Source organism: Mustelus asterias, chromosome 22 (assembly GCF_964213995.1).
Source record: "Mustelus asterias chromosome 22, sMusAst1.hap1.1, whole genome shotgun sequence".
NCBI classification, from domain to species: domain Eukaryota; kingdom Metazoa; phylum Chordata; class Chondrichthyes; order Carcharhiniformes; family Triakidae; genus Mustelus; species Mustelus asterias.
In genome coordinates, this window is record NC_135822.1 from 25334910 (window position 1) to 25357179 (window position 22270).

Below are 22270 nucleotides of genomic sequence, written 5' to 3' on the forward strand. Positions count from 1 at the left end.
TTTCTACATCTGATGCATGTCTTGGTGTGAAATTCTCTTTCACATTGTCTTGGGATGGCCTTGGGATGTTAAAAGCCGCTGTTGCTGCATTGAATGATGTGTGTCTGGGCAGGTTCAGGAGCAATCATAGGTTATCCATGTCTGTGTTTGGGTCAAATCATTCCTGAACTTTACACTTGGATGTTTATCGGACATTTAATCAATGCCCATCGGACACTAGGACCTCTCGGGCTCCATGAGGGTGAATCTTGTCTCTCCTCCAGTGTCTGTCTGTGTTTGGGAGTTGTGGAGGGGGGGGGATTTAAATTAATCCCGGGTCTGACTGTTGGGAGCTCAGGGGGCGGGAATAACAAGGAACAACAGATTGGAGAATATCGTCTAATGATAAACACACTCAGACGAGGCACTGAGGTTGGAGACTCCAGAAGGTGTTTGCAGAGATTGATACAGACAGAGAGAGAACAAAAGACAGAGGAAGCAGCAATGAAAGAAGAGTCTGCACCCTCCAGGCCTCCCAGGAGACCCACAGCTAGATTGTAATTTCACTTCATTCATTCCTGGAGTGAGTGGCCTGAGCAAGCCACCCTCCAGTCCCCCCCCACCACCACCTTGACCTGTTCTCCAGGGTGCAGAGTGGAAACTCCATTTGAAAGTTCCTCTTGTGTTATCCTGACCTTCCCATGAGCTCATGTGGAGACTTTGCAGCCGAGGAGGGTTCCAAACTGGAATCGGTGATCCAGGTTTGTGAGCCGCTTTCAACTCAAGTGTTTTCCAGTCGGTCAGTTTTTAAAGAGATGAGACAGTGTTGCGCTGGAACAGTTTCCATTTCTTTTTGCCTGCTATGTGTTTAGCTGAGGGCAGCTCAGCCTCCCTCGGGGTCTCGGCTGGGGGGGAAAGGAACCGGCTTCATTCTCTCTCTCAGCCCAGGTTTAGTTCTGACTCCTCCAGGCTATAAGTTCTGAAGGCGATGCCCTTCCCTAGTCACCTGCAGACTGGGAGATATTTACACGGGAGGGAAGACTCAGAGGTTGACCTGACATCAACAACTTTTTTTTTAAAGAGTCTGCCAGTCTGTTTAATGCAGATTGTACAAGAGGACATTGCTGTAAATGTAGGAGATGGGAGAGTGAAAGATAGTGGGGAGTTCAGTGTACACAGGAGACGGTGAATGGATAAAACACTGACAAAAGAGTCAGTGGGGATGATATTATTCACTAACTCAAGAGGGAAGAAAGTTAGATAAATACTTTATTTTAGAAGGAAAATGAATGTGATTTGATGGATCCTGAATACTGGATCCTATCAAACGGACCCTTTTCCAGTCATTTATTTTCTATATGTCTGATCCAAGTGGCTATTCTTCATGTGAACCCACACAGTGAGTATCAAGAGGACTCCGACTGGAGGGAGAAAACTGTCAAATCTTCCTTGGAGGAGGAATTTCTTCAGCCAAAGGGTGGGGAATCTATGGAATTCATTGCCACAGAAGGCTGTGGAGGGCAGGCCATTGAGTGTATTTAAGACAGAGATTGATAGGTTCTTGATTGGTAAGGGGATCAAAGGTTATGGGGAAAAAGTGGGAGAATGGCAGCACGATGGCACAGTGGTTAGCGCTGCTGCCTTACAGCACCAGGGACCTGGGTTCAATGCTCGACTTGGGTCACTGTCTATGTGGAGTTTGCACCATCTCCCCGTGTCTGTGTGGGTTTCCTCCGGGTGCTCCGGTTTCCTCCCACAGTCCAAAGATGTGCAGGTTAGGTGGATTGACCTTTCTAAATTTCCCCTTAGTGTCAGGGGGACTAGCTAGGGTAAATGCATGGGGTAGTGGGGACAGAGCCTTGGTGGGTTTGTGGCTGGTGCAGACTAAATGGGCCAAATGGCCTAATTCTGCTCCTATATATTATGCTCTTAGGGTCTCATCCACTAACAGCACTTTTCATAACAAGACAGCATGTAGCTGGCACCCTGGCCTGTTGTCCCCCCCTCTCTGGTCCAGATCTGCTAATTCAGCACAGACCAAGAGCAAACCTGTGATCCTGGGGTGTGTCCCGTGTTACACCAAGGACGGCACAGTGGGCAGCACTGCTGTCTCACAGCGCGGGGGCCGGGTTCAATTCCGGCCTTGGGTGACTGTCTGTGTGGAGGTTGCACGTTCTTCCCATGTCTGCGTGGGTTTCCTCCGGGTGCTCCGGTTTTACTCCCACAGACCAAAGATGTGCAGGTCAGGGGGATTGGCCATGCTAAATTGCCCCTTAGTGTCTGAGGGATTGGCAAGGTAAATATGTGTGGGGTTATGGGGAATGGGTGGGATTGTTGTCGGTGCAGGCTTGATGGGCTGAATGGCCTCCTCCTGCACTGTAGGGATTTTGTGATCCATGTAACAACGTGAGTAATCGAGGGAAGAATGGTTTGATATTTGTTTGGGTCCTTTCAGGGACTCAGTTGCATGGAGGGAATTGAGTTCGATTAAGCCCGAGTACACACCTCCATGTTGGATTTAACAACAACTTTCTGGAGGGCAGCAATTCCAGATTGTTTGTGAATTCACCTAGGGGTTTCCCTGGTGCGTCGCTTTGACATGTCTCTCCCCATCTCTTTGGCAGACATTACAGAGCACGGTGCAGAGTGCAGAGAACCGGAAAGGAGTTTTATTTCGAGGAGATACTGAGGATTCACCCTTGACTTGTCTTCCAGCCAAAATACGAGAAATCGTTACCAAAAACCTAACACAGGAAGAGAAATCAGGTAAGGACAGGGAGGAAGAAGAGCCATCAGAATGAAAGCCCACCCCTCACTGAGACTCATTCCAACTGTAAGTAACAGTATTTCCACAGCCGTAAAGCCATGGAGTGACCCTTATCCTGCTAAATAAACAAAAACTGAAGGGGTGATCCTTACACTGCTGAATACACAGTAACTCGGAGTGACCCTAACCCTGCTGAATATACGGTAACTCGGGGAGTGATCCTTACTCTGCTGAATACACAGTAACTCGGAGTGACCCTTACACTGCTGAATACGCAGTAACTCAGGGAGTGATTCTTACCCTACTGAATACACAGTAACTCAGAGTGACCCTTACACTGCTGAATACACAGTAACTCGGAGTGACCCTTACCCTGCTGAATACACAGTAACTCAGGGAGTGACCCTTACCCTGCTGAATACACAGTAACTGAATGGCAATCCTTCCCCTGCTGAATACACAGTAACTCAGGGAGTGATCCTTACCCTGCTGAATACACGGTAACTCGGGGAGTGACCCTTACCCGGCTGAATACACAGTAACTCAGGGAGTGATCCTTACCCTGCTGAATACACAGTAACTCAGGGAGTGAAGCTTATCTTGCTGAATACACAATAACTCAGGGAGTGACCCTTGCACTGCTGAATACACAGTAACTCAGAAAGTGATCCTTCCCCTGCTGAATACACAGTAACTCAGGGAGTGACCCTTATCTTGCCAAATAAACAGTAACTGAATAGCAATCCTTCCCCTGCTGAATGCACAGTAACTGGAGAGGTGATCCTTACCCTGCTGAATACACAGTGGGTGGGATCTTATGGCCTTGCTCGTCCCAAAACCGTAAAATCCCACCCAAGGTCAACGGATCTTTCCATGTTCCACCTCTTGCCCGTTCCGATTCCTGTGGCGGGCTGGGCGACAAAATTCCGACCAGTAACTCAGGGAGTGACCCTTACCCTGCTAAATGAACAATATCTTGGGGAGTGATTCTTACCCTGTTAAATACACAATAACTGGAGGAGTGATCCTTACCCTGCTGAATAAGCAATAACATTATATGTTACACAGGGAATGAGCTTTATTCCATTGAATAAGCAGCCACTCTGTGCAGCAACGTAGTGAGTTATTCTTAACCACAGTTACACATTTCAGAATGTATTAATGTTGTTGAGTATCCAATCTTGCTAGAAGTAGCTAGTTTTTGCAGGGTTTTGATGTTTTCCTGGTTCCCTCTGCTGTAGCATCACCCCTGGAGATGACGTCTGTGCTGCCTCTTCAGGAAGAGAATTGTATTTTGCAGCAGGAGTTATCCCGTGTGGAGGATCTCCTGGCTCAGAGCCGGGCCGAGCGAGATGAGCTGGCAATTAAATACAACGCCATCAGTGAGCGGGTAAGTGACCCAAAAACACCTGTGGGTTGATGTGGCCTGAAAGTCACGACTTTGTACTGGAGACGGGTTAGGCCGGATTAGGCAATGTTATTTCAAAATATTCAGTGCAAGGAATACCAAATCTCTGACCTACTGTCATCAAGGCATTTATGTGATTGTTTCACGGTGACACTGAACAGCGGGTTCATGCTCTGTTAGTTGGTGGTGGGCTACTTTCCTGAACTGGTGCAATCCATGTGGTGCAGGAATCCATAGTTTGCTGGAGAGTTCCAGGGTTTTGACCCAGTGATAGTGCGGTTACAGACCTTAGAATCATAGAATCCCTACAGTGCAGAAGGTGGCCAACAACAACAATCCCACCCAGGTCCTATTCCTGTAACCCCATATATTTACCATCCTAATCCCCCTGACACTAAGGGACAATTTACATGACCAATCTATCTAACCTGCACATCTTTGGACTGTGGGAGGAAACCGGAGCATCCAGAGTCAAGTCATATGTCTAAGTCAGGACAGTGTGAGACCTGGAGGGGAACTTGGAGATGGTGCCGCCCTTGCCCTTCTTGGTGGTGGAGGGCATGCATTTAAAAGGGGCTGCCAAAGAAGCCGTAGCACATGGCTGCATTGGGTCCTGTAGATGGTACACACTGTCAGATGTGGCTCAGTGTGTTTCACACTCGCCTCAGAAGGATGTGGTTCAAGTCCCACTTCAGAACATTTAAGATGACATCTCACTGAGGGAGTGCTGCCCTGTTGAAGGTGCTGCCCTTTGGCAGATATGGTAAACCAAGGCCATATCTGTTTCAGCAGGTGGATGTAAAAGATCCCATGGCACTATTTATTTCAAAGAAGAGCAAGGGGTCTTATCCCCCAGTGTTCTGACCAATATTTCATAGAATCATAGAATCCTACAGTGCAGAAGGAGGCCATTCAGCCCATCAGGCCTGGACCGACAACAATCCCACCCAGGCCCTATCCCCCCTATCCCTGTAAGCCGACGTATTCACCCTGCACATTGCCCTGACGCTAAGGGTCCATTTAGCATGGCCAATCCACCTAACCTGCACATCTTTGGACTTTGAATATTTATCTTTGAATATTTATCCCTCGACCAAAAGAAACATTATCTGGTCATTATCACCATCGCTGTTTGTGGAGTTTTGCTGAGCACATATTGGCTGCCTGGCTTGTTGTAATGTGTTAGGGGGCGGCACAGTGGCACAGTGGTTAGCAGTGCTGCCTCATAGCTCGTGGGGCACAGGTTCGATTCCCGGCTTGGGTCACTGTCTGTGTGGAGTTTGCACGTTCTCCCCGTGTCTGTGTGGGATTCCTCCGGGTGCTCCGGGTTCCTCCCACAGTTCAAAAATGTGCTAGTTAGGTGAATTGCCCGTGCTAAATTCTCCCTCAGTGTATCCGAACAGGCGCCGGAGTGTGGCGACTAGGGGTTTTCACAGTAACTTCATTGCAATGTTAATGTAAGGCTACTTGTGACAATAATAAATAAACTTTAAAGACAAGTGGTTGCATTGCCAAAAGTGCTTCATTGTCTGTAGACTGCTTTGGGATGTCCTGAGCTCTTAAAGAATTTAATTTTTCCTTCCTATAGGTGAGAACCAAACTCTCAAAGTGTATTTATGCCCCGTCAGCCTGGTTTTTCCTTCAGTTGACTCCGATTGTAGAAAGTAGCCTGTTGTACTCCCCATTGATGTGATTGCCCCATGACTTGGCACAAGGCACCTTGTTTGGGATTGCAAGCTGTGTTTAAGCTGCTGCCACGGATTCATCTCCTGTGAGGAATGTGCTTATGTTTCAGGACTGTGGTGAGTGGAGGCAGCGGCTCAGGAGCAGTTGGCCTGCCTGGACTTGCCTCTCCTTTTGAGTAACTCATTGGCATGTCTAAACACGCCTCAGAATGGACCCGAGATTCGGCATCGCAGATTGTTTCCAATTTAAGGCCTGTGATACGCTTGCAACACCTCACATTCTGCGCTACTGCAATGTGTCACAGGCCTGACTACCTGGAAGCCTCAGGTTTCACTTTCGAGTTTCCCACTGAGCTCTGTTGGTTGCTGTGTTGAACAGTGGGGTATTGAGCCGTACAGACTAGGGGAGTCTCGGCTGATGCAGTGGACTTGCATCAAGTCTCCGTATCCCAAACACAAATTGTAGAGACCAAGCAATAAAATATTTCCATAAAAGTTGAAGTGGTTCTGATTTGAGCAAGCGGGCTCTCAAATACAAAGTGAGACTTTAAACCCATTTATCATAGAATCCCTACAGTGCAGAAGGAAGCCATTCGGCCCATCGGGTTTGCACCAAGAACAATCCCACCTAGGTCCTATCCCCATAACCCCGCAAATTTATCCCGCTAATACCTCTAATCTACGCATCCCAGGACACCAAGGGGCAATTTAGCATGGCCAATGCACCTAATCCGCACATTTTGGATTGTGGGGGGAAACCGGAGCACCCGGAGGAAACCCACGCGGACACGGGGAGAATGTGCAAACGGACAGTGACCCAAGCCGGGAATTGAACCCAGGTCCCTGGAGCTGTAAGGTAGTGTGCTAACCACTGTGCCACCGTGCCGCCCCTGATCTGAGCTTAAACTATAGCAATTTTCAGCATAGAAGACCATTCAGCCCATATCTGTGCTGAAATGTTTTTCTGGAGCAATGCCAAACTAATCCCGCTGCCTCACTTTCACCCCTCACTTTCAAATATATATCCAGTTTTCTTTAAAAACACGTAATGTTCTCTGCCTCAATCTCTACCTGTACAAAAACATTCCACGCTGCTCTGACCCACTGCTTATGGATTGATTAGGGAGTGGGGGAGTCAGCCCAGTCTCTGCCCCAATACTTATTTCAGAACGTCTGCCACGAAGTACCTCCGTGCGGGCATCAAGTGAGGGCATGATTGGGGTTTCACTGCAATGCCTGTCTTGATGTAATATCCTGCCCATCGTTATGGTCAGCACACACTCACACTCTCTCACAGTCACAGTCACTCTCACAGTCACACTCTCTCACAGTCACACTCTCTCACAGTCACTCTCTCTCACACTCTTTCTCACACTCTCTCTCACACTCTCACTCTCACACTCTCTCTCACACTCACTCTCTCTCTCTCTCTCACTCTCTCTCTCTCACACTCTCTCTCACACTCTCGCTCTCACACTCTCGCTCTCACACTCTCGCTCTCACACTCTCGCTCTCACACTCTCGCTCTCACACTCTCGCTCTCACACTCTCGCTGTCACACTCTCGCTCTCACACTCTCGCTCTCACACGCTCGCTCTTACACTCTCGCTCTCACACTCTCGCTCTCACACTCTCGCTCTCACACTCTCGCTCTCACACTCTCGCTCTCACACTCTCGCTCTCACACTCTCGCTCTCACACTCTCACACTCTCGCTCTCACACTCTCGCTCTCACACTCTCGCTCTCACACTCTCGCTCTCACACTCTCGCTCTCACACTCTCGCTCTCACACTCTCGCTCTCACACTCTCGCTCTCACACTCTCGCTCGCTCACACTCTCGCTCGCTCACACTCTCGCTCGCTCACACTCTCGCTCGCTCACACTCTCGCTCGCTCACACTCTCGCTCGCTCACACTCTCGCTCTCTCACACTCTCGCTCTCTCACACTCTCGCTCTCTCACACTCTCGCTCTCTCACACTCTCGCTCTCTCACACTCTCCCTCTCTCACACTCTCCCTCTCTCACACTCTCCCTCTCTCACACTCTCCCTCTCTCACACTCTCCCTCTCTCACACTCTCCCTCTCTCACACTCTCCCTCTCTCACACTCTCCCTCTCTCACACTCTCCCTCTCTCACACTCACACTGTCTCTCACACTCACACTGTCTCTCACACTCTCTCTCTCTCACACTCACACTCTCTCTCACATTCTCTCACACTCTCTCACACTCTCTCTCACACTCACACACAGTCTGCTCGCACATTTGAAGCCTTCCATACCCAGCGGGCGGTGCAGGGACTGGGGTTCGTTATCAACCCCTTTTATTTTGTTTTGATGTTTTAAGTTTTCTTTGAAATCCTGTTTATTTTGATGCAGTGTCCCTTTAAGGAACTGCATCTTTAATTTATCGCACAGTTTGTTGATTTAGTTTATTTGGTAAATGCAAGGAAGCGCACGGGGAATGGCCACTTGGATGGGTATCAGAGGGTGGCTGCGGCCTATGGAACCTGACGATTCTCATCCTCCACGGAGGGAAGGAAATTGGACCAAGCGAAAAAAAAAAGACCCTGAAGAAAATGACAGCAGGGTTTGAGTTCAGAAGTGCTTCGAAAAAAAACATGCAGTAGCTTACTTATGAAAACTAGCCATAGAGTCATTACGGCACAGAAAGAGGCCATTTGACCCTTCAAGGTCATACTGGCCCCCCATAGAGCATTCCAGGGCAATGGGGATTCCCCCACTCAATCCCTGTCACTCTGTAAATTAATTTCCTTTACCTGAGGAAATAATTGATTGTCTCTTTCTCTGTTCCCTGCAGCCTGGTAGACAGTGAGTTTGAGGATATTAATTCCCTTTAATCCCCTCCCTCAGGCTGTCAGAGAGCTGCGAACCCTTTGCTTTATCCTGGCTTTATGAGTATTTCCCAGCAATCAGTTGACTTCCTTCCAGTTCCTACATCAGCCACACCTCCCCACCCCCCAGGCCAGGCTTTTCACATTACAAGAACAACACAATCCTTAGCTTGGTTGCCATGGCTGCAGCCACTCAGGGAGGCCACTGACGTTCCAGTGAATGGTGGAGTCTTATTGGTATGGAAATTTCTAGAAGACAGTGATATTAAACAAGCTCACCATCTGGGCCTGCAGGGACAGGGGGCATGAGTTGACAAAAATAATTGCGAGTGTGCTCCCCCCCTACCCCTGTACAGTCTGCGGGAACCATAGTTTTGCCGTCTCTGTGGCATTTGGAAAAGTCAGATCTTGAATTTCTAACAGATTGCTGCATGTGTTAGCAGTTTAACCATAGCGTGGCTGGGGTATTTCTCTAAACATGGAACAGAGCTATTCATGAATTGAATCTTGGCAAGAATTCGGCACAGATGGGAGACACTCTGTCCTGACGGTTGTTGGGCTACAACTTAGATATTATAGGGCGGCACGGTGGTTAGCACTGCTGCCTCACAGCATCAGGGACCCGGGTTCGATTCCCGGCTTGGGTCACTGTCTGTGCGGAGTCTGCCCGTTCTCCCCGTGTTTGCGTGAGTTTCCTCCGGGTGCTCCGGTTTCTGCGCACGGCCCAAAAGACGTGCTGGTTAGCTGCATTGGCCATGCTAAATTCTCCCCCAGGCGCCGGAGCGTGGCGACTAGGGGATTTTCACAGTAACTTCATTGCAGTGTTAATGTAAGCCTACTTGTGACACTTATAAATAAACATAAAACATGAACATATTGGAGCAGGAGGGGATCACAAGGCCCACCGAGCCCTGCTCCACCATTCAATACGATCGTGGCTAACCTTGGGCTTTAACCCCACTTTCCCATCCGCTCCTCATATCCCTTCATTCCCTGAGAGACCAAAATTCCATCAATCCCAGCCTTAACTATATTCAATGATGGAGCATCCACAACCCTCGGGGATAGAGAATTTCAAAGATTCACAACCCTTGGGAGTGCAGTATTTTCTTCTCATCTCAGTCCAAAACATTCGGCCCCCCTTTTAGATTCCCGACCAGCGGAAACAATTGGTCAGTGTCGAAACTGGGGCTTCCTTGACCCGTTGGGGCCCAGGCACCACAGTCGGTGTGGGTTTGCACAACGAGCATTTGCACTTTGCGGGACCTGTCCCAGATTTTCCTCATAACCAGATATCAAGCCACTACAGTGGTACCAAACTCTAGTGCCTTCAGGAAGAAGATTAACGGGAGAAACCCAAAGGAAGTAAGGATAGGAAATGAGAGAAAATTGAGCAGTAGCAAGAAGAAAACATATTGACGTTGCCCCTTTCTGAATGGCTCATCAAGTTTATCCAGTGAGTAACTTGAGCCAATTGGAACAGGAAGGTCTCAAGTTTGACCCTTGAGTATCTGTTCAGAGGCTATACAATTGTTGACTCCAGCTTTGGCTTTTAACCTTGGTGAATCTAGGGTTTTGAGGCCCCGCAGAAAGTCAGTGGTCTTTTCTCTGGCGAAGGGTCATCTAGACTCAATGTTGGCTCTATTCTCTCCCCACTGATGCTGTCAGATCTGCTTAGATTTTCCAGCATTTTCTGTTTTTGTCTTTTCTCTGGCCTGCCGCACCCTCTGCGGTGGGTCCTGGCACGGCAGAGGCGGAAAACCTCAGCCTAGAAGCGGGAGGGGAAATTCAGCAAGGGTTTTGCTCCTGATTGTGATTCAGTCTTCAGGTGGCACAGTGGTTAGCACTGCTGCCTCACAGCGCCAGGGACCCGGGTTCGATTCCGGCCTTGAGTCACTGTCTGTGTGGAGTTTGCACATTCTCCCCTTGTCCGCGTGGGTTTTCTCCGGGTGCTCCGGTTTCCTCCCACAGTCCAGAGATGTGCAGGTTAAGTTGATTGGCCATAGTAAATTGACCCTAGTGTCAGGGGGATTAGCAGGGTAAATATGGGGGGTTATGGGAATTGGGCCTGCGTGGGATTGTGGTCATTGCAGACTCGATGGGCTGAATGGCCTCCTCCTTCAATGTAGCGATTCTATGATTCCCCCAGCCCTACCACTGTAATCTGGATTAGACTCCACTGTGATGTGGTGCCGAGACTCGGGCCAAGGTTTTCCGTATGGGAGGGGGTAGGGGGGGGCAACTTCTCTCTGCCACGGAAATGAACCATCCCTCTGGTGCCGGTATCATTTGCAAGCTGAGGGGAGGATTCTTCAAGGAAGGATTTGGAGCCAGGCTGGGAGGCAGACACTTCTGCTGCAGAGAGAGTGGGGAGGGAGTGGGGGAGCCATGTGGGGACCTTCTACTTCATGGGGAAGGAGGAGGTCCCAAAGCTGCCCGAGGAAAATAATATTGTTTTTATTTCTGCTGCTGGAGTTTGTTCGCGGTTGCCCCCTCTGGGTGCTTCTGTAAGCTCCTCCGCAGCGATATCTTTCAAGGCTTCCTCTGCTGACGAGTGAATGCTGAACAACATTGAGCAGCTCCCTGAGTCGAGCTCCCACGCCAGGCAAGTGGCAGGAACACCGATGTCTCACTCACTGGCGTGTCATTTGCCCAGGGTCATTCACGTATGGGTGGGCACCTTTTATGCCCCCCGGGCTCTCCCTTCAGTAAGAGGCATCAGGTGAATCACAAAGTGACACATTTTCAGCCTGGGTTGCTCCATAATGGTTGAAAAATGGCCAGAGGCCTGGAGACCTGCATGGGGAAATGAATGATCACTTGGGTTTTATTTATTCTTTCGTGGGATGTGAGCATCGCTGGCAAGACCAGCCTGTTGCCCATCCCTTTTGCCCTTGGGAGCAGTTAAGAGTCAACCGCATTGTTATGGAGCGGGAGTCTCATGTAGGCCACACTGGGTAAGGACACAGATTTCCTCCCCTAGAGATCATTCGTGAACCAAATCGGGTTTTACAATTGGTAGTTGTATGGTCACCATTACTGAGACTAGCTTTACATTCCAGATTTATTAATTGAATTTAAATTCCACCAGCTTGCCCTGATAGGATTTGAACTCCTGTCCCCAGAGCATTAGTCTGGGCCTCTGCATTACTAGGCTAGTGACATTACCACTGTACAACCATGTCCCCAAAATGGTGCATGTAGAACCGTAAACTCCACAGCAAACAACACCTTCGGGGTGGGGGGGTGTGGAGGAGGAGGAACGTTTATCATGGAGGACTTTTAAACTCTTAAAGTGGAGTGTTAGTGCCATCTGGCTCAGTAACTGAGCCAGACAAGGACTGGGCCTAGCACAGTAGTAGTAGTCTCTAGCGTGGTCAGGTAGCAGCTGGGAGGTTAAGTTTGTCAACCTGTTTACAACTCGAGCAACACCAAGGGATTGCCTGCCTAAGCAGTTACCATAGAGACGAGCAGAGTTTTTAAAACACTAGAGAGCTTTGCTGTAGCTTTACAAATATGTCCGAATCTCTCCCCCCTCCCCCAGACTCGCACCAGGAGCAGCCTGAACCCTCACAATCATCCACCCCGAGCCTGGATGTGAAGAAGAGGGTTAAGCGGGCAAGTAGCTGGATTTGAAATGGAGAACTGTGCGCTGGGTGTTGCTAGGGAAACCTGAGTTTACTGGATTACATCTGCTAGCGTGGGTCCGGCAGCGATAGGTGTGTCAGTGTAACGAGAGAGTGAGTCCACCAGTGACAGGGGTATGAGTCAGTCTGTAATGTGGTTCTAACCGACACACAAACGTCTAGTACTATACCTAACAATGGAACTTGCTTTGCAGAGCTTTATTCTAAAGTGACCTATCAATCCATTCGGAAACTGTGTTGACAATCAGTTTAATTTTTAATATTTACTTACCCTTTAATATTGGCAGCTTTGACAAAGGGTCATCTGGACTCAGTGTCAGCTCTTTTCTCTCCTCACAGATGCTGCCAGACCTGCTGAGATTTTCCAGCATTTGCTGTTTTGGGTTCAGATTCCAGCATCCGCACTAATTTGCTTTTACCCCTTAACATTAATTCCCTTTCCCCAGTTACCCTTCCATCCACAGCCTTGCTTGCTGTGTCTTTTTCTGATGCATTTTCTCTGATCTCCACAATTGCAATTATTTGGCCATATCTGACTGTTAACCCTGTGCTTTACTGTGAAGTTTCCATGCTAACGCACAGTTACCTGGACCATTCCCCAACCTCCGATTGTTACCTGACTAAGAGAGGAGCCAGGATTGCGAAGCTCAGTGCAGTGTGTGTCAGTCCTGAGAATTAGTTATAATTCCAGAGGTTCAGTTGGTTAAAGCATTGTCTCACGTAGTGTGGTGTGAAACCATACAGACCAGGACAGGGTTAGGCAGTGGTATGGTGGCATTGTCACTGGACTAGTAATCCAGAGATTGCAGTAATGCTCTGGGGATGAAATTTGAATCCAATAAATTCTAGAATCAAAAGCCTTGTGAAACCATTGCCAATTGTTGTAAAAACCCAACTGGTTCAATAATGCCCTTGAAAAAATCTGCCACCTTTACCCGGTCTGGCCTACCTGTGACTCCAGATTCACAGCAATGTGGTTGACTCTTAAATGCCCTTTGAAATGGCCTAGCAATGTATTAGCAAGCCATTCAGTTCAAAGGCAATTAGGGATGGGCAATAAATGCTGGCCCAGCCAGTGTCACCCTCAGTCCCACATGAATAGAATAAAATCCCTATAATTAGTTAGAGGCGCCACAATGATTAACGTCTGCACTCCCGGGTTAGAGAGAGGAGCGATCTGCCTAGGTTACCAATTCTCTTTCTGGTTCCTGAACCCCTGTCAGAAAGTCCATGTAGGAACATTGGTTGAGTACAGGGTGGAGCCTGACTGTGTTGCTGTGTAAGGATCCTACTGAATTATGTTCACATGATGGAGTGAATCCCTTTTTTGTTTAAATTCCTTGATGGGATGTGGGCATCACTAACTGAGCCAGCATTCATTGCTCATCCCTAATTGCCCCTGAACTGAGTGGTTTGCTAGGCCATTTCGGAGGGCAGTTAAGAGTCAACCACATTGCTGTGGATTTGGAGTCACATTAGGGGAGGCGATGGCCTAGTGGTATTATTGCTAGACTATTAATCCAGAAACTCAGCTAATGTTCTGGGGACCCGGGTTCGAATCCCAGATAGTGGAATTAGAATTCAGTGAAAAAAAAATCTTGAATTAAGAATCTACTGATGACCATGAAACCATTGTCGAAAAAACCCAGCTGGTTCACTAATGTCCTTTAGGGAAGGAAATCTGCCATCCTTACCTGGTCTGGCCTACATGTGACTCCAGAGCCACAGCAATGTGGTTGACTCTCAATTGCCCACTCAGCTCAAGGGTAACTAGGGATGGGCAATAAATGCTGGTCAGCCAATGACACCCATGTCCCACAAATGAATGAAAAAAAAAGGCCAGACCAGGTAAGGACGGCAGATTTCTTAAAGGGCACTAGTGCATCAGCTGGGTTGGGAAGGGTGTAAGCTTTGGCTTAGAGTCATAAAGAGTCAGTTGGTCTGCTGCTTGAGATATGCGTGTTCAATGATAGTACTCTGGTTGAGGTACATGTGAGGTGTCAGTAGTTTGTTATTTCCATTGTTTCTCTGTCACAGCACTGGAGGAGCCTCTACACTCAGAGTAAAGAGGCAGTAACAGCCCCTAATATGGGTATATCATCTGTATCTTCAGATGTCATAAGTTAGATAACTAAGAGAATCATAGAACACCTACAGCACAGAACAAGACCATTCAGCCCATCGAGCCTGCACCAACAACAATGCCACCCAGGCCGTATTCCCTTAACTCCATGTAGTCACCCTGCTAACCACCCTGACAATTTATCATTGCCAATCAAACTAACCCACACATCTTGGGTTTGACAGGGGCTGGGGAGATAGTTATAGAAATCATAGAATCCCTACAGTGCAGAAGGAGGCCATTCAGCCCATCAAGTCTGTACCAACCACAATCCCACCCAGGCCCTATCCCCACAACCCCATGGATTTACACTAGCTAGTCCCACTGACACTAGGGTCAATTTATCATGGCTAATCCACCTAACCCGCACATCTTTGGACCGTGGGAGGAAACCAGAGCACCTGGAGGAAACCCACGCGGACACGGGGAGAACGTGCAAACTCCACACAGACAATGACCCAAGCCGGGAATTGAACCCGGGTCCCTGGCGCTGTGAGGCAGCAATGCTAACCACTGAGCCACCGTCCACCCAAGTTAACTTTGATTTGATTTATTATTGTCACATGTATTAGCATACAGTGAAAAGTATAGTTTCTTGCACGCTATACAGACAAAGCATGCCGTTCAGAGAGTACATAGGGGAGAAGGAAAGGAGAGGATGCAGAACGTAGTTTTTTGATTTGATTTATTATTTTCATGTATTAGCATACAGTGAAAAGTATTGTTTCTTGGTGGGTTATACAGACAAAGCATACCGTTCATAGGGAAGGAAAGAGTGCAGAATGTAGGGTGTAGAGAAAGATCAACATAATGCAAGGTGGGTCCATTCAAAAGTCTGATGGCAGCAGGGAAGGAGCTGTTTTTGAGTCGGTTGGTACGTGATCTCAGACATTGTATCTTTTTCCCGATGGAAGAAGGCGGAAGAGAATATATCCGGGGTGCGTGGAGTCCTTGATTATGATGCCCGCTTTTCCGAGGCAGCTGGAAGTGTAGACAGTGTCAATAGATGGGAGGCTGGTTTGAGTGATGGACTGGCTTACAGTCACAGCTAGGGTGTAGAAAAAAATCACCATAATGTATGGTAGGTCCATTCAAAAGTCTGATGGCAGCAGGGAAGAAGCTGTTCTTGAGTCAGTTGGTACATAACAGGTCAAGTAAAGGCTTTGAATGTGGCAGGCCTTTGTAATAGGGACATAGGATTTTTAAATAAAATATCCTTTGTAATTTCGACTGCCAGAAATATCTTTAGTAACGTTTTCCCTGCCGGTGCGGTAGAATTCCTGTTTGGAAGTGTGTGAACATTGGGGAGGGATAGGCTTCTCTCTCCTTGAATTCAGTCTTAAAAGGAAACTCTACAAGGGAGCAGGCTGCTTTCGAATATTGGATAATGAAAACCCTGAGCTTCCACCTCTTGTTCTGTGTTCGAGTCCTTGAAAAAGAATCACCTCGGCCTACACAACATGCAGCGAATAAATAAGGCAGATTTCACCAGCAGGGAGAGTTCTCTGAGTGTGGCCAACCCGTAGTATGTGCAATGCTTGAGCAGCAGTGTTAGGAGTGACGGACCTATAAAAGGCTCACTGAGCTGTAAGGAGAGGGTTTCACTGGGAGTGCTGCATCCACTGTACCTGCTGTCACCAATAGGAAGCATACAGTAGCCGTAATACTTGTATAGATGCTTTGATTTCATTGTAGTAGATACTACACTGACATTAATGATCCTATAGTAGACACAGGCTGGAATTCCCCAATGTTGTTCGCCCCACCACCGCTGCCAGTGAGATAGGAGAAATTGGCACTCACCCAAAACTCCATTCACTGCAGCGGGACTGGAGAACCCCAGCCGCGGGCAATGTCGGAGACCTCTGGCCACAATATTCACAGATGTTCTCCCAGTTTTCTGGGTTCCCTCTATTAGAATGATCGAATATTACAGCCCACATGCAGGTTATTTGATCCATTAATTCGACACCAATGTTTTTCTCTGCATTAAGCACCGTCTAATCCCAGTCTCCTGCTCGCTCACCTCTCACACATCACTACTTCTTTTCTTCAAGTTGGTTTCTAATCCCTTTAAAGGAATTTCTTGCTTCAAGCACATTGTATTCCAGATCCTAACCCCCGTCTGTGTAAAGAATTTTTCACAACTCCCGCTCAAATTCTGTTTGTGATTGTGTTGAACTTGTGCCTCTGGGTAGGGCTGCCGGTAGTTTAATGGTTAATGACCCTTGGAACAACTTTGTGCAGAATTTGGTGATCTCAGCCAGGGGGGCAGCGGGACCGGCCCTCGGCTGGAAAGTGGGCATTAGGCTCAGGATTGGGCGTACCTGTTTTGTCCCTCACACGAGCAGCATGCCAACATTCACTGTCCAGGCCCACACAGGGAGACCTGGTGACTTCGGCAAGGCATCAGAGGGCAGGTGGGACCTGTGGAACCGTATCTCGAGCAGAGTCACCCACCTTGCAGAGGATGTTGTAATCCTCGTCCCAACAGACAAAACAAATCAGTAAATAATCTTGTTAGCTCATTGAGTGGAGAATTGAACAATCCAAGGTGTACTTGTTCCAGCCTTGACTGATGGCTCTCGCTCTGTCTCCCTTCACACAGCTGGAGCAGGCCCTGAAGCTGGAAACAGGGGAGAGGGAGCGCGAGAGTCTGGAAAACAAGAGCCTGGCGCAGCAGAACATCGAGCTACGCCGGCGACTGGAGGAGGAACAGGCGTCATATAAACGTAAGCTTCAGGCCTACCAGGAGGGCCAGCAGCGACAGGCCCAACTGGTTCAGAAGCTTCAGTCTAAGGTAAAGAGATGCAGTCTTCGGGGTGTTTTGAATCTGTATATCCATGAGCTTGTCTTGCCTGCCTGTCCGTCTTGACCCGACTGACTTCTATTCATTTTCAAACATGCAGGGGCGATCTTACCTAAAAAAAAATTCTACGTGCCGAATAAGCATGAAAATTGGGAGAGAATCACACCCATTGTTTGGGAGAGCTCCCAGGTGCAATCGTGCGGCACTTAGAGAAAACAATTAGGCAATGTGATTCTCGCCAGTAGGGGGAATGGGCAGAGCTTATTCACACTGGAAAGCTGGCTGCTGGTTCTAGGAGCGCCATTGCGCATGCACCTTGATCTCCCAATGCACTGTGTACAAGTGGCTGTCACTCCCCCGCATTCCCTTGGACATCATCTCTCCCTGATTGCCACCGCCTCCCCACCCCCGCTCGCTGGCCCCGATATTCCCCATGGCTGATCACTAGCTCCGATAGTCCTCCCCTCCCGGCCAATCACTGGCTCTGATATCTCCTCCCCTGACTGAACACTGGCCCCGGTATTCCCCCCCCCCCCCGCACTCCTGCCAATTGCTGCCTGGTGGGCAGTGCCAGGGTGCCCAGGTGGCAGTGCCAGGCTGGCACTGCCAAAAGGGCACTGCCTGCCCATGCCCAAGACCACCCGGGGGACTTCAACGGCCTCCAGTCCCATCGGCAAAGCCATATGTCAGGTCCTTGTTGGTGAGGACCATACCTGATCCTCGCCGGTGAGGACCTCTGCTGGCAAGGTCGTTAAGGCAAGTGAGCCTGAATAATTGCATCTGGGACTCACTGATAATATTAAAATAACCTAACAAATATTTAAATCAGCCTCACACCCGAGAAGGGCATGTGGCTGATTACACAGGGCCGGTAACATCGAGAGCGAGAAACTGGGTGCAAACGCGGTTTTTCGCCTCTCTCCTGATCTTACCGGCTCACCACACCGGAGAGTTTCCTGAAGTTTCCAATTGGTGCTAACCATGTGATCACATAGTAATCCGAGAGCAATTGAAGGGAGTGGACAAAGGGGGGTAATTTTCACAGAGATGTATAAAGGCAGCTGTATGAACATTTTTCTCAGTCAGCGATTCATTGTTCTAATTCAGCTAACATTGCTGTTTAAAAATTTTTTTACTCCATTCTTAAAGTTACAAAGCCAATGAGCAGAGTGAACTGGGCAACCCCAAATCCATCCCTTGTACGCTTCAAAAACCAAATTCAAATTGAATCCAATTCACGGTCCCCACAAGAGAGACAGACAACATCCAAGCTGACAAGATAAGGCCCTGCACCCCATCTTGGACTTGACTTGGTGCTTGATCGTAGTGAAAAGGCGAACACTGCCACCTGACGCACGGACATATTTTCAAACCAGGAAAAACAAATTTAGGACCGATATCAGGAGGCAACTCACACAAAGAATGGTACATTGAGAGTGGCTGCACGCTCTGAGGGGTAGATGAGTGTAGTTTTGCCAAATGACCTACCTTCCTTCAACCGTACCTGTCTTGTTGCTTGTGAGGTTCTTTGAATGTGAGGAAAGGGTGGTGATTCTGCTGTGCATTGTGGGTTCACGGTGTGCATTTTGGGATTGAGTTGGTGCATTATGGGGCGGGTGCCTTTGCATTGTGGGACTGACGGTGTTGCTTCAAACGGCAGGTCCTTCAGTACAAGAAGAAATGTGGCGAGGTGGAGCAACAACTGATCGAAAAAGCCACAGAGTTGGAGCAGCACCGACTCTCTGTAAGTGCAATGGCGGAAAGGTTGCTCCAACTGGTTAAATCTCCCCATTTCCCCCCCCCCCCCACATCCCACTCCAAAAATAACATGCAAGGTACCCACAGATTGTGTGTTATTGCAACGCCATTGATTGGGCCTGTTTAAAACAAATGGGTGGTTACCATGGTGATGGGGCCTAGCAGTTAATCCATTTTATGGAAGTTGATTCCTGAGCCATAATTCAATATAACAGCACATTTTCATTGGCTGGAATTTTACATCCCATAGCCACTCAAGTGCCTTATCCTGCCCAGTCTCAATTTTTAGTTTGATCAGGAATTCAAATAGAAAAAATGAATTTTCTCGATCTCGGTGGGAAGGAACCTCAATTCAAAGAGACCTTTAGATTTGGGGCACCCTCCACTCAGAAGCCTGAGAGCTCTGGCCTTCCCCCACCCACAGCCTACCCCCAACACCGAGATTGCCCCCTCTCCCGAAACCCCCCCCCACCAAGGGCGTCCGTTAACCTCCCACCCCCAGGACCACCGATACTTACCTGAAAGGGACCCGCATTCAATTCCTACCTCAAGTGACTGTCATTGGTGGGGTTTGCACATTTCTCCCCGTGTCTGCGTGGGTTTCCTCCAGGTGCTCCAGTTTCCTCCCACACTCCAAAGATGTGCGGGTTAGGTTGATTGACTATGCTAAATTGACCCTAGTGTCGGGGGATTAGCAGGGTAAATATGTGGGGTTACGGGAATGGTGCCTGGGTGAGATTGTGGCCGGTGCAGACTCGATGGGCTGAATGGCCTCCTTCTGCACTGTAGAGTTTCTATGAAGACTGTGAGGGGCTGAATTGCAGAGCTTGTGAACTTGCAAGTGTATCCATGAAATTTTTCCCTGCTGGATGTTTATTAAAAGGGGAGGCGACGGCCCAGTGGTACTATGGTTAGAGTATTAATCCTGAAACTCAACTAATGCTCTCGGGACCCAGGTTCAAATCCCACCATGGCAGATGGTGGAATTTGAATTCAATTAAAAATATTTGGAATTAAGAATCTACTGATGACAGTGAAACCATTGTCGATAATCAGAAAAACCCATCTGGTTCATTAATGTCCTTTGGGGAAGGAAATCTGCCATCCTTACCCAGTCTGGTCTACACGTAACCCCAGAACCACAGCAATGTGGTTGACTCTCAACTGCCCTCTGAAATGGCCTATCAAGCCACTCAGCTCAAGGGCAACTAGGGATGGGCAATAAAAACGCTGGCCAGCCAGCAAGGCCCATGTGCCATGAATGAATTAAGGGAAAAAGAAATTCAAAGGGCAGAAACCCAGAGGAAATCTCCCTGAGCACATTCACCGCACAATGACATGGCATCAAGCACAGCCCCTTCCCCACATTTTCTGCACGCTTGTTTTAATTCAAGTCTGGGGTACTCTCCTCCACAGAGCCAGTTGGACCTCACAGAGTCACGACTGCGGCAGTCTGAAGAGGAACAGAGCAATGAACTGGAAAATACCCTCATCCGCCTGGAGGAAGAACAGCAAAGGCAAGTGGGAGGATGAGTGCATGTGTGTGTGCGTGTGTGCGTGTCTACATGCAAACATTGACCTGTCTGTGTGGCATCTGCACGCTCTCCCTGTGTCTGCGTGGGGTTTCCTCGCTAAATTGCCCCCAAGTGTCAGGAGGATTAGCAGGGTAAATACGTGGGGTAACGGGGATAGGGCCTGGCTAGGATTGTTGTTGGTGCAGGCTCGATGGGCCGAATGGCCTCCTTCTGCACTGTAGGGATTCAGTGACCCACCTATCCTAATTTCCGAAGCCTTTAGAAATATTCCCACAATCCCATGATGCCCTGTATTATTTTCAGGTGACTGAGAATCCTGAGACTGGGAGTAGCCAGACACACACGCGCGCACACGCGCGCACACGCGCGCACACACACACACACATATATACACACACATATATACACACACACACATATATATACACACACACACACACATATATACACACACACACACATATATACACACACACACATATATACACACACACACATGCTACACACTCACTCCCTCACCCACTCCCTCACAAGTACACTCCACATATACACCCTCAACTCTCCCACACAAGCACACACACATTCAATCGCACACACACATTCACACTCACTCACTCCCACACAAGCATACACACACTCACCCCCTCCACCCCCACACACACACACACACACATGCACTTATTCTCTCTCCCCACACACTCCCTCTCCCCCATGTACACTCACTCTCCCACATACACTGACAGTGGTACCTTCTCCCTGCCCCTCCCTACTGGACCCACTGAACTTTATACCTATACCTTTCTATTTCCCTCAGGACTCACTCCCCCCTCCCCTTTTCTCCCCGGAGCCACGTCGAGCCTCCGAGCACTCACCCCTGCTGACATTTGCTGCTTCTCCAATCAGAGACTGTTTCTCTCCCTCATTTGCTGCTGATACATTCCATAGTGAGCCTATCAGCAGTCAATGCGGGAAAGGAATGCCTGTGATTGGAGGAACAGACCATAGCAAAATCTTGAATTTCACTCAGCTGTTTTCCCGGCATTTTGAACAGTGGCTTCGGGGCCACGATGCAACTTACCGGCTGCTGGTTGGCTGTAAATGTTCACTCAGCCTGACATCTTTGAGTGTGTTGTCCACTGTGGGTACACAGCCATTGGCAACTGCTAAGTGGCCACTAGGAGGTGCCCGGAGATTGCCGAAACCCATCTTACCATTGGCTTCTCATGGCCGTCCCAACCACCCCAATTTCCTGCCCTGGGCTCTGACAGTCTCTACTGCACCCCGAATCCTCAATCAAAAAATCCAAAGCAGTAATCACTTGTCTGAATCCATGGGTTTGTTCAGTTTTTACAACACTGAGAGGCAGGCCTAGTTTGATATTTCCCCGGTCTGCTTTTAGAAGTGCCAGTCTGACCCAAGTGAACTCCATGCTGCGGGAACAGCTGGACCAGGCAAACTCTGCCAACCTTGCCCTGAGTGAGGACATTCGCAAACTGACTGCCGACTGGACTAAGGCACGGGAGGAACTCGAGCAGAAGGAGATGGAATGGAGACAGGAAGAGGAGGTACTGCAGCACACTGCAATCACACCCAGATGCCAACATTTCTAATATTTGTGTATGATAGTCAGATTCGGATGCTGATGATTTTGTCCACATTCTACAAGACATTAAAAATAACATATAGATAATGAATCTTATAAAGG

At 48.6% G+C, this 22270-nt stretch overlaps 1 protein-coding gene across 1 annotated transcript in view; it reads left to right on the forward strand.

The window, feature by feature from the left end:
* Window positions 1-634: 634 nt before the first annotated feature.
* Window positions 635-22270, forward strand: part of crocc (ciliary rootlet coiled-coil, rootletin) — a 108175-nt gene continuing 86539 nt past the window's right edge. Inside the window, exons 1-7 of the mRNA XM_078239017.1 lie at window positions 635-740; window positions 2604-2745; window positions 3988-4136; window positions 17072-17263; window positions 18933-19016; window positions 20447-20547; window positions 21965-22130. Of these exons, the coding sequence (XP_078095143.1) occupies window positions 681-740; window positions 2604-2745; window positions 3988-4136; window positions 17072-17263; window positions 18933-19016; window positions 20447-20547; window positions 21965-22130 (894 nt within the window). The 5' untranslated portion in view covers window positions 635-680. The remainder of the gene's footprint in view (window positions 741-2603; window positions 2746-3987; window positions 4137-17071; window positions 17264-18932; window positions 19017-20446; window positions 20548-21964; window positions 22131-22270) is intronic.